This window comes from Helobdella robusta (genome assembly GCF_000326865.2).
Source record: "Helobdella robusta unplaced genomic scaffold HELROscaffold_12, whole genome shotgun sequence".
Classification (NCBI taxonomy): domain Eukaryota; kingdom Metazoa; phylum Annelida; class Clitellata; order Rhynchobdellida; family Glossiphoniidae; genus Helobdella; species Helobdella robusta.
In genome coordinates this window covers 1,544,343-1,557,303 of record NW_008703664.1, presented here as the reverse complement: position 1 = coordinate 1,557,303, position 12,961 = coordinate 1,544,343, and the positions used below count along the sequence as shown (strand labels likewise).

The following is a 12,961-nucleotide window of genomic DNA, read 5'->3' as shown; positions in this document are numbered from 1 at the left end:
CCGTAAAGTAAAAAAAAATTAAATTTCTTAACTGCTACTTAATAAGTTGAAATGGTTGAATTATATGGATTTATTGATCACCGAGCGGCTGAAAAATGAACAAGGATGCAATTAAATACAGGAATAATAGTAAGATACGTCGTAGAAATATGTCGTTATGTCACAAAAGAAAAATGGTATAACTACGAAAACCAGGATTTAACACCTTGACAGTTTGTTAATTGATTAACGGTGGAAAAATCAAACCTAATTTTATTCAATTTATATGGTTATGAGAGTCAAAAATGTTGGAAAAATGCCCAAAAAGCAAAAGAACATAAACATTTTTGGCAGAAGAGGTTAAAAAATAACACTTGCGAACAGCTGTTTTTAAACCAAAATATTTTTAACTGATTCTATATGGCTTTGATGTCCTGAATTCAAATATGGCATTAGTTTTTTTTAGGAGCTTTTTTTTTAAGATATAACAGCTTAATCATTTGCATTTATCTATGTATAAACAAATTTGTTCAAGTCCAACATTCATGATCTTTGGTCACAAGTCAATTAATGAAAGTCCGACTTAAATTGGACCGACGTTGCTATCGATTTATCATCGGTGTCTTCTTCGTACGTTTGCGATTGTTAAATAACTAAACAAATTAGCATTAAATTTATAAACTTATCGTTGATGTTGCATTTTTGCTGGCTTCTTTTTTATCGGTAAATGTGTTTTGAGTTAATCTGTAAGTAATAGTAATTGAATTGCAAGCTACCACAAGCTTCTCTTACTAATAGTTAATTAATAACCTCAAATAATTAAAAAGTTGATTTGTTTCTGTAAAAATGTTTATAATATTCTCATAAATATGTAATCAGATTGGATAAATTTATAAATTAAAGACTGCTGATTATTTTATAAATTTCAGCTTTATATATTTTTTAAATAAAATGAAAACAAAAGTGAAAACCAAGTTTTGTTTGACTAAGACTGGACACTTGACTTAATTGATTTGACAGTTGACTAAATTATTATTTGCTCAACACAGTTTGTGATATTAAATAAAATCATTAGCAGCAGGATTACATAATTTACCATATAAAATAAAATAATAAATAAACTATTAATTAAATTATCAGTGTCTCCAAATCTTTAATATCTAGATATTAGACATTAGAATATTATATTATAATTAGTAAAATTAGTTATTTGTCTCAAATTAAAGTTTTATAGTTTATCTTGTGTTATTGATATATATGCTGATAATCTTAAATTTTTCAGTTAAATTTTTCATAAAGTTTATTAACCTTTAGCACTAATTTTTTTTAGTTTTTATGATGTTATTTAGTGATACTATTCAATATTTTTTATTATTCAGCTTAGATTATGAAATATCCTAAAAAACATCGTGCAACTTTATCTAGAATCTCGCACAACATGGCCAAGTCATTAGATTGGAACTTCACTTTAGCAGAAATTGATGATGTATGTGCATCAGAAAGGTATGATTTGCAAAGTGATTTGAACAGTATCATGTTGGGCTTGTTACCTAGGTTTCATTTAAAAAAGAATGGTCATCTGAAAACTCTTTCGATAGAAACAATTTTAGAAAGTCAATTCATAGACAGTCATCTTGTTAGAAGCATTTTGTCAGAAGTTAATCGAGAATGGCTGAAAAACAAACCTCTGCAAATGATTAGTAGAACATCCTTTGGTAAAAACTTTCAAGACAAACCTCCTAAAAGAGTTTATTCAACTGATCGTTCTGTTGAAAAATGTCAGACATCATTTAAAAATGACATATGTGAATGTTTGATTGATTTTTGTCAGTTACTAAATTCTGAAGATTTATATTTATTTCTGACCAGGGATAGTTGCGATGTCATTGTTGAAAAAAGGTTTGAAAAATTAAGATTAGAATTAAGCAAATGCATTGAAAAGTGGTGTGGCAATTCAAAAGTTTATAAACAACCAAAAAAAATGAACAAAATTGAAAATAATGAAAATTTGTCTCCCAACTCCAAGGACAATTATAAAGTTACAGATATAGATGATCTTTCAAAAGGGTGTACTTCCAATGTTCCCAACATAGAACAGGAATTAGATGAGATTATTCAAGCTCAGCTGTTTGACATTGATCTTGAGCATTATTTGAGTCCTGATAGATTAAAATCTGACAAAGGCATAGCTATATATGAAAGAAATGGTAAAACTGAACAAACTTATGCAGAAGAGCAGGCATCTATTCAAGAGCGATTAGAAAATGAATTTGATTATTTTGCCAAAGAGATAATTGAGTTGAATAGTGGAGAAGTGCAAACTTCTCAGGAAACTATGAAGGATAAATCAACAGGCATCAGTATATATGAGGACATTGATGCTGATATTATCATGGCTAACACTGAGGAGAAAAGTGTTCATGAGGTCTCTGCTGGCGAAAGAAATCTAGAAAATGTGGATGAAGTTAAAGAAGGCTTGAACTTTGGGAGGAGAGATATTTTTGTTAAAGATATTAGCATAATGAATAAGAATATTAATAGATCACTAAGAAAGAAAAAGTTAGATCTAGATGACTATGATGATTATGAAGATGTTGCTCAAAAGAAGCATAAAAAACGAAAAGAGGACAAAAAACATAAAAAACGTAAACGAAACAAGCACAAAAATGACAGTAGTGAGAAAATAAAATCCTCAAAATCATCTCGTAACAAAAATAAGCTTAATGAAATTGAGGCTGAATCTAAAATTCCAAAAAATTTTGTTCCAAATTTTGGACTCTATTTAGATAGTCCAATATCATATACATTAGACCCATATCAGAATAGCAGTGGATTAGAAATGAATTTTGATCCTGAATTTGATATATTGACTACACCAAAAACAGGTCATGAAAATCCATTGCTGCAAATGTTGTTGAACAATTATTTTTCAGGCTCTGAAACATTTCTTCACAATTTTATTCCTGATGTCAAACAGTTTTGCATAGAATTCGTTAATTCTAAAAATGCATTTTTATGGGCACTTATGCTTACAAACATTGATGTTCCTTTTAATGAAGAAAATAAATTTTATGATGAGGAATTTTCCATTAAAAAGCAGCAGTCAAAAACAACTAGCAACCCATTAATACAGGCTTTTAAGCAAGTGGTTGAGGCTAACAAGAAAAAGGAAGAAACTGATAGAAAATCAACTCCTTTTGATATGAAAAAGAAGATTCAACCAAAACATGGGGTCACAAAGTCCAAATTTAACTTTAAACATCCTCCAGGCTTGTCAAGTTTATTCAAACTTCAGACCAATTTAAAATCAACATCTAGGGCTAATATAAAGGAAATAATGACTGAATTTCAACAAAAAGTGTTCAAATTAGCTAAAAAGGAAAATTTTATCAACAACAAAGAAAATATTTCAAATTCTACGTTCACTGAAATAGATTACTCTGTAACTCCTGCTCATTTCAACCAGGTATCTAAAATTTTATCTGTCCTATACGATGAAGCGGAATGGAAAATAACAAACAAAATTAAATTAATAAATTTTGATCGTAAATTTTTTAACAACGCATTTGCAATGCAAAACTCTTTGTACAATCCTATGATAGCTGATCCAAGCATGTATTACCAGATGCAGCCAATGACTGAGGTATACACTTCTAATATTTACACTACTGTGAGTAATCCTGGTGCTTGCCCTCCAATTACTAAAATTGCAACTCAATCTTCATCAGACCTGCCATCACCAGCTTCTGTTACATTGAAGTCATCTACATCACTTTCCATGGCAGCTTCTATTAACTCAACCACTAACACTTCTACTTCTAGCAAAAAATCAGTTGCAACAACAACAGTAACAACTTCTATATCTGGTTCTCCTATGACTTATTCAAGTTTTCAGTATAATCATTATGCAGCGATGCAGTATGCAAACATTGCATGGCCGTACATGAATCCCATGGGTTATTATATGCCTGACCTATCAACAATACAGGCCTATCACCAGCAGACAATTTATAACTTGCCCAATACATGTCAAACATCTGCCGAGGGGTCAGAGTTTCAAACCAGCAACATCACCCCACAGGCAGCTGCATTTGAAACTGATAGTACCTACAATGCAGCAAATGTTTCTTCTGGTAAGACAACATCATCAGATATTAATTCAGCCGATACTAAAGAAGGTATGGCTTCCACTGGTACAACGAAAAAGGATGCCAATGCAATAAGTGTTGAATTTGATAGACAAGGAAAAAACACTAGATTTTATGTGTTTAAAAATGAAAGTGAAGTCAGCAAGCAAGTAGAGGTTAATTTTACTTTTTAATTTCAAATTTATATTTGAGCATTGCTGATGTATGAAAACTTTCCTGTATTCTAAAATGTTATTGTCAATGCTGAATTGCCATAGGAGCATACAACTGAGCAAATGTCTTATTTTTTAGAAATCAAATGTGCCAGTGTACATAAATTACTAATGACGATTATATAAAAAAACTTTAACAAAAAAATTGTAATATATCATTCAGTGCAAAGAATATTTTGACCTATTTACTCATACTTCTTTACATTGATACATGTTTGTTTTAAAATTTTTTATGTCTTGGGTTACTTTAGAGAAGTTAACTATGTAGAAATACCATAAATGCACTTGCTGAGCTTTACAAATTATAACACAATATATCTTCCTAATCTTTCTCCTAAAAATGCCACTTTTAATCTGAAAATAATGGCGTAATGACAGCAAAATTTAGTGATTTACCATAGCATTCCATGGTGAATTTTAAAACTTCTACAGAGCATCCATACAAGCAAATTTCAAAATTTTCCATGAACAACATTAATTTTATAACGCTCTTACGTTATTTTTTTTAGAAATTTTTAGATATTAGTGGTCTCAAAAAATTTGACATCCACAACCTCATGCTGTTGCGCCATCTACCAAATTTTGAATGTCTTGTTTTTGTTCACAAAAATGATGGATGTAGAGTCAATGAAATTCCAGCTCTTCTTCGACTTAAACGCGATTTGCGAGTTGTGTTCATATCATATGATATATTGGAGGATGTCATTGAAAAGAGGTACAATGTTATATTTCCAAGAGCTGGAACAGTTCTATTGGATGAAAATGCGCTTGTGACTTGTAAATCTGGTTAGTTGTCGGAAACCATTTTTTCATCCACTTCCACATTAATTGAAGACATGACACTCATCACTTTATAACTTTTTCAAAATTATTGTTGTTTGTATAATCTTTACCATACATTTACAAGTTGGCATGCTTATTAATTCCTGTAAATAACCTGGTTAGTTTTTGTTGTCAGGGTTAACTTTGTGTTTGTATAATTGTTACAGAGGTCTTGGAGTCTGTATGCCAATTTATGAAAAAACAGACTTTTGAAAAAGGAACACCATGGAAGTTGTTAATCACCTCAAGAACGTTTTCCATTTTAGAAAAATTAAAGTTGGTATACGCCGAATAAACAATGAAGATTTTTATATCTATGAGTTAACAAACTAACCAAACATTGATCTCATTTTCAATTTAAGAAATGAAGCTCAAGGTAACAACAGTGATGAGTGCTTTCGGTTCAATGACATGATACAAATCTTGCAGAAGTTTCAGACAATGAACATTGTGGAACAACTTACTGATCAGTATTATATGGCTGACCCAAGAACCACAGCTGATTATCAGGCCTGTTTTGTAGCTTTGCAGAGAGAAAGATACATATCATGCAGGCATTTCCTGTTCGTTACAGGTATTTGAATTTTTTTCTTTAGAGTTTTTAGGAGTTTTATCTCACAAAGTATCTTGAAAAAACGAACAAAAATTTATCAAGCCTAAATAGTTAAAAACTAAGTGAGATTGAAGATTTAAGGACAAATGTTTGAAAATACCTAAAGACACAGTATCAATCAATCTTCGTTTTGCGTCCAGAGACCCGGTTTCCCGAGGTAGGACGTTAATGACACAGTATGATGGGTTTATAAAAAATATCTTAAAGCTTTTCTTGATTGTTCTTCAAACCTAAGCACTCAATTTTTATTAGTATTTTTTTTTAAATTGAAAACTTGGTTGTCCATTTTTTTCCATTTAATAAAACATTTTTATTTCTTCAGTTTTTTTTTCTCATCTAAAATATTCTTATGTTTTAGTTTTCAATGTCTACTATCTATTAACCGACGACTAATCTTTGATTTAAACTTAGTTAAATTTTTAAAGTTTTAGATTCCTGTTTTGAAACCTTAGTTTTTTCAACTTTATACTCAGTCCATAGTCATCTTCACATCGTAGACAACTTGTCCAGCAATATCGGTCTTTTAAGTTTTGTTCCATGTGAGAGTATCATGAGGATTGCAACGTCAAGTTATAATAAAATGTACGCCATTCATAGCGATGTAGATAGCAGTGAGAGCAGGATACCAAGATTGAGTCAACAAAATATTCTTATTTAAATAATTGCCTATTTAACTAATTTATTGCTATAGGCATTTTATCATTTTTAAAGCATTAAATAAGCGGTTCAATTTTAAAGTTTTAAAATTTGTTAACATTCCCTCTCAGACATGCCCAGAAGCTATGCTGATTCCCGGATGTTTTTGGCTAATGGAATTGACATAATGAACATTGCTGAATTTATGAGATGCTTTGTATCAAAAACTATCGTTCATAACCCAAAGCTAAATGAAGGTTCAATTAAATTAATAGTTTAGACAATCGACAATAAATATTTGATGCATCAAAAAAACTTAATGTTTTCACAATTTTTATTTTGCTAGATCATTTGACACGGACGACTCCTGGAAAATACATTGATGCAGTGATTTCTGACTGTACCCAAACTATCACGTTCTAAGTTTCTACAAAATCATTCAATTGTAACATGAAAATCTTTTTTTTCAAAGTGTAAACTCGTTTGTTGTAAGTATCTTATCATTTGTCATACGCAATTCTATTAATAGACTTCAACGTTGGGATAATTTTGTTAAATAGAAGAACATTTTCTAATAGTTTAATCGTTAATCATTAAACGTTTCTAATGTAATAAAAATGTTTGTCATTCATTTATATTAGATCTAACATCAAATAAAAATAAGCAAAAGGCAAACAGGTATTTAACGTCAACAAAAGTTTGAGATCGAACCATTAAAAACGTTTTAAGTGGAAAAATATAACAATAAAGAATTCAGTTGTTGAATCAGTCAATCAAATAGAAACGGTCGACAAGATGTTTGGCAGTCTCAAGAGAGATGGGAGGCAAGTAGGATCCTATGTGTCTTCTTTTCCACCATTTGCCTTCTTTTGCAGAGTTAGATCCTATCTTTGTGAACGAATACTGGTAATGTTCAGCCCGAATCCATCTCGAAAATTAATTAATTTTGATTAAATTTTGTAACTTTTATAGCACTTGATTAAATTATAAATATTAATTTTTTTATAGTAATTTCCCACGCAGTATTCGCCAACAATATCAGTCAATTCAACACGCATTTCACAGCATTTTGTTAACATCACATAATCAAATAGTGATACGCAATTATTGAATGAACGCTTAAGCTGATCTCGGATGATAACTGGATAATTCTTTGCTAAGGTTGCTTTGCTTTGATATGCTTCCAAGTAAATTATGATGATAAATTTTGGTCTGAACAGATGTAAGTAATAGGGGCTCACGGCAATGAATTGTTTTACAGTTGATGTAATTCTGCAAGTTTAAAATTTTGAAAGTTTGAATTTATAATTTTGAACTACAGTTACTTTGGCGGTTGTTTGCCAGAAAATGGATTGTGTGAAACAAGGCTTGTTGTTTTGTTGTCATTCGATAAAAATTTCAGGCCAAGGTGCAAGAGCCAAGGATTGTGCTGATAATTCTGTATTGGTAAAGATAAAATGCTAAGCTAGCAATTAATCGCAATAACATAGCTTATATATTTGAATTATACATTCTATTGTAAATTATGGTATTTATGATACTAACTTGAAAAGCTGCAAACCACATAAGCCAATCGAGTCGGTAGTGATATGGTGATATGACACAAGGCCATCGTTTTTCATTGCCTAAACGTCAATTGGCCGTTAGTTTTTAAAAGTGAAAGAGCTATATTTATTTATACCTGGTTTACACTTGAATTCATATTCTAGCCAATTGGCATCAGAGTTCATGGGGTCAGCAGAATATGTTCCTTGAAAAATAACTTCTGTTCGTTTTTTGTTGATTCTATCAATTTTAGTTTGATTGTAAATTGATGAGAAAAAAAAGCGCAAAAATAAACTTACGAGCCAAAGGCGCCATATGTATTTACAATTCTCAAGGGTTCAAACGAAGTGTTCATAATCTGGTTAGGTGACCACAGGTTTTGAACTATTGGAATGCTTAGATAGGCTATCACACATACAAACAACCAGTTTGTACATTTTCTTGCAAAGTTCGCCACTGGGAAAGTTTGGTTTCAACAAATTTTTGTAGAGAATCAAAATGTAACATGATTAAGCAAAAGTGGGAAAAAATTCAAATTGCAAATGTTATTTATGTTTGCAAATATAACAATGAAAAAAAGAATCTAAACAGTCAAAAGATAAAATAAAAATTAATTACATATCAAAGGTGTTTGTTTCTCAAGCTCGTTTTGTCTTTGAATCAATTTGACATTAATCACTTCAGTTTTTGAAAAGAAATATGAAAGTGAAAGATCATCAAAACATGCAAGACACGGCGCAATTGTTAGCCAGTTGAGAAAACTTAAGTTTCCACTGATAATTAACACAATCTAAAAATAAAACCATGTTATTTATAAAAAAATTATATATTTTTAAAATCAATGATAATGAGCACAAATTTTAATGATGAATTAAATGAAAAGCTGTGACTCATGTTTAAAATAGTTGACCATATTTTGATAAATTTTATAAATATTAAATTTAAAACATAATTTGAGACTAATTGTTTAACCTGAAAAACAATTTGAACAAGTCCTCCAAAAATACAAAACTTTCTAGGCATCAACAAACAAATCGGAGCAATCAACTCCACAAAATGATTGACCATGGTCTCAAACTTATGAAAGAAAACAGGCTCTTGGTGCATGTAGTAGCTTATAGGATTTGGTACTGGCTGAGTCTAAAAAAATATTTGAAAAAAATTTTTAATAAGACCATTGTTAGGGAAGATAAAAATAACATAATATCAACTGGTAAATCACTAAAGTAATTACTTCATAATGATAATTCATGCATGTCAAGTCCCACCAGCACCTATCTCCTCTTAATTTAATGAGACCCTTGAAAAATGTTAAAATTGAACTAAAAATTGCAAACAAAAACTAGAGTAATTAATAAAAAAGAAGTGTTTTGTTATAAGTAAGATTAAAAAGCATGTTAAATGTTTAAATATAATAAAATGATGAAAGAACATGCTGAAAGTAACTAACAGCACCAAGCATGATCCTGAAAATGAGCCATCTGTATAACATAATTATTAAAAATGAGCAGGGAACAGTCTTTGGAAATTTTTTCAAACTAAAAAAAGGACAGAGAAAGACAGCTAAAAACCCTGTTTCAAGAAGTTGGGATTCCCAGCCTAATAACAAAAACGAATTCTTTTAATATGTAACAATTCATATAAATTTAATAACAAATAAATTGTTCTTGCATATGCATTTTTTTAGCATATGCATTTGTAAATAATTAATAAATTAATAATAAAAAATAAATTAAACAGAGCTGAGTTAAATAAAATGTCAGAAAATGTTTTTGCTAGAACCGGTTTGATACAGACCAAATGAATACCACCTTTGTCCAACGTTGACAACTGAATGGTAGAGAAACCACAGTGACAACATAATTACAAAATTTGAAGAGCCTTTTATTATTACAAAGCTAGACAACAAAAGTCCAGTAAAAGATATACTATTCAAGATCTCATCTATATTGTTGTTGTAATTGAAGAACCATAAAACTGTTGGAGCCATATGAAGTTTTGACCAATAACCTCCATTGGATGCTTTGCTGATGCGATTCAAATGAACATGAGCAGGCAGTAATCCATTTTTTCCGATGAGAGCTTCATTTTGATTGTAGGCCACCAGAAATGCTATAACTAATGAAAATAAAAAACAAACGTTGCATTTTGTTTTAAAAAAATAAATAATGTAATAAGCAGCTTGTTATTGAAGTTATAATTATAGAAATTATTCAAAACTAACGATAGATGAATGCAACATATCTTAGAAGTACAATTCGTGTCAGCCAGAATGTCCCAGTTCTGAGTTCCATGTGATGGTGATCATAATTATCAACTTTTTTAACACTTTGATTGGCACTTCCTCCGGGTTCATTTCCAATCCACGAACGGGAACCCTCTGCTTTTTCGTGATCAGAAAAGCTTGAACGGACTTCCCTTTCATCCAACGAATCCATTAAAATTTTGAACTTTGAAAACGTTCGGAATTTTTAGATTTCGATTGGGGTTGGATTAAAAATTATTTTTTTAAATTAAAAATTTAATTCCAGTTAAAATAATAAGTATGGAAGCCACTTTTCAAAAATTTTTAAAAATATAATTTTGCACGTTTAACTTTTTTAACAAACAAAACCACCTAAGAAAGGTGCTTTTAATTAATTAAAGGTACGCACACCCCAACAAATACCAACTCATTATTCGTGAGATGTTATTGTAATAATATTTATAACATAATTATATATATAGCACATCTATATAAATATACATATACACTTAGATGAGTTTCGTTTTTTTCATTTTAACACGTTCACGAGCCACAAAGTTAGGAGCATGATTAGTAATCATTAAATTAAAGCTAGCTGCCAAACTTGACAGTCAGCGTGATATAACAGAGATACATATCATTATTGCAAAATTATAGTATGATATTCTTTTTTACACCAACGCTCTGTAACACTTATGCCCACTGAATCACGCGTATACGCATACCATATTCATAATCCTAATATAAAGATAAAGCTGCCTACAAATTAGTATGTAATTATCAGCCACACCTGCAATCTGCATATGATACATAAAAATGCGTTTACGTGAAATTACAAATTTGACATTTCTTACTTCATATCATACGCACGTGTTAACGGACGTATGCAACTTATGTATATCAATGATCGACGCAATACAGTACGACACAGTACAATAGGATACAATACATTTCTATACAATATACCAGCTCATACATATTTCATACGTGCATACGCATACGTTTACGCCTTATTAACCAAACAACAGATGTTAATAATCTAAGTACGAAAACTAGACTACAGAATGGAGCGTTCGTGAAAAAGTATATTCATTTATTAGATGAATCAATAATAAGCTGCGCATTTGGATATTTTATAATTTGGTGAAACTTTGTTTTGAGATTTTTTAATATAATTTCTGCTGCGTTCTTCACGTTTGTTGTAGATTAGTTCGTTGTGTCGTAGCGTAGCTGTCCACGTTGCTGTTAATTAAATTAATTAAAGTGTGAATTGACCGTTTGAAATTGCTTGCCTTTCTTCATTCAAATGCTTTCCGCAATTTTCTCCAGAAGTGTAATGTAAGATGCATACATGCATGGTTTTTTTATATTAATTTTTTGAAATTAACTTATTTTTTAATATTTTAATATTTTAGATTATCATTTGGATTGCTTTATCCTGCTTACAACTCTTACAAGGCAATTAAAACTAAAAACGTGAAAGAATATGTTAGTAAAAAAAACAACTATAATTTTTATTCAATGATATGTTCAAAAATATGGTCAAGACTCAGAAATGAAATTATGATTAAATTTTAATTTGCAAATAAAATGATGATTAAATGTTTTCAGGTAAAATGGATGATGTATTGGATTGTGTTCAGTCTTTTTACAGCAGTGGAAATGCTCACAGATATATTCCTATCATGGTTTTTAAATTTTTTCTTTTGGCTTATTTCTATTTTAGGTAAAAGTATTTCACTAAACTTTAATTTAAGTAATTATAGACAAAAGCACAAATCTAAAGACATTAAAATATAAATAGATAAATAAATTTTTTTATAGTCATTGTGAGAAAATAGCAAAATTAATAGATAAAATCTATGTCCTTGACCTTTAATTGTTTAAAATAAGTTCATTTCTTTTTTATAAATCATTTAAATTTTTGAAATTTCAGGTTTCCTTTTTATTATGAAATTAAAATCCTTTTCGTAATCTGGTTGCTATCTCCATGGACAAAAGGAGCTAGCATTTTGTACACAAAGGTTGTACATCCCCAACTTTCCAAACATGAAAATGTAAGTTATTCACAAATTTTTTACCTTTTAAATTGATTTTTTTTATTTAGTAACTCAATTATAAAATGAAAATTAATTTTTTTAAATGGTAAAACGTGTGGCTCATTTTTCTTCATTTATGCGAAATACTACACATTTTATTTTGATAAAATTATATTATCACCTCCAAATTGATTGTTTTGTTGATTCTAAAACTAATATGAGTCTATTGGCTCCTATATGTTTGGCCATTTACAGTTTTGTCATTGCATATATTAATTTAGCAGTAAATGAATTTACTACGTATTGTTTGTTACTTATTGTTACATAAAATTTTTTATCTAAAAGGAAATTGATTCATACATAACACAAGCCAGTGATAAAGGCTACAATTCATTACTTCAGTTTGGTAGCAAAGGCATTGATTGCCTTGTCAATGGTTTTACAGTAGGTGCATCAAAGGTTGTTGCAAATTTTTTGTTCTTGTTTTTATTTTTGTGGCGTCACTTCACATATAAACTTTTTTAAAGGCCCTTGAACATATAAATGAACTTAAAGAAAAAACTAGTGACGCTGGAGATTTGGGTGATAGTGATAACGGAACGGTTACAGATGCTACAACAGTTGTATCTACTCCTTCAGTTGAACTTAACAACGCAACTCCTGTTACTGCACAAGCTCCTACCAATAATGAGACCAATAAAAAAGTTAGGAAACAAAAGTCA

General features: G+C 30.0%; 3 protein-coding genes across 3 annotated transcripts; 2 read left to right on the top strand and 1 right to left on the bottom strand.

Annotated features, from left to right (window-relative positions):
- Positions 1 to 95: 95 nt before the first annotated feature.
- On the top strand, positions 96 to 6,833 carry HELRODRAFT_167810 (hypothetical protein; the record flags this gene model as incomplete). The annotated part of the gene is made up of 8 exons (XM_009013542.1): positions 96 to 176; positions 1,364 to 4,282; positions 4,849 to 5,125; positions 5,329 to 5,437; positions 5,524 to 5,735; positions 6,248 to 6,385; positions 6,542 to 6,667; positions 6,757 to 6,833. 8 exons carry the CDS (start codon positions 96 to 98, stop codon positions 6,831 to 6,833), a joined length of 3,939 nt encoding a protein of 1,312 aa, XP_009011790.1.
- A 342-nt stretch (positions 6,834 to 7,175) lies between these two features.
- HELRODRAFT_73251 (hypothetical protein) lies at positions 7,176 to 10,249 on the bottom strand (the record flags this gene model as incomplete). Its single annotated transcript, XM_009013541.1, has 11 exons — positions 7,176 to 7,338; positions 7,736 to 7,848; positions 7,956 to 8,035; positions 8,092 to 8,195; positions 8,255 to 8,411; positions 8,574 to 8,745; positions 8,928 to 9,095; positions 9,190 to 9,255; positions 9,406 to 9,554; positions 9,753 to 10,073; positions 10,180 to 10,249. The coding sequence occupies 11 exons, from the start codon at positions 10,247 to 10,249 to the stop codon at positions 7,176 to 7,178; spliced, it is 1,563 nt and encodes a 520-aa protein (XP_009011789.1).
- A 1,367-nt stretch (positions 10,250 to 11,616) lies between these two features.
- On the top strand, positions 11,617 to 12,764 carry HELRODRAFT_72943 (hypothetical protein; the record flags this gene model as incomplete). The annotated part of the gene is made up of 4 exons (XM_009013540.1): positions 11,617 to 11,688; positions 11,812 to 11,888; positions 12,137 to 12,257; positions 12,585 to 12,764. Coding segments are annotated over 4 exons (450 nt in total), but the record flags the coding sequence as incomplete, so codon positions are not given.
- Between the last annotated feature and the right edge of the window lie 197 nt (positions 12,765 to 12,961).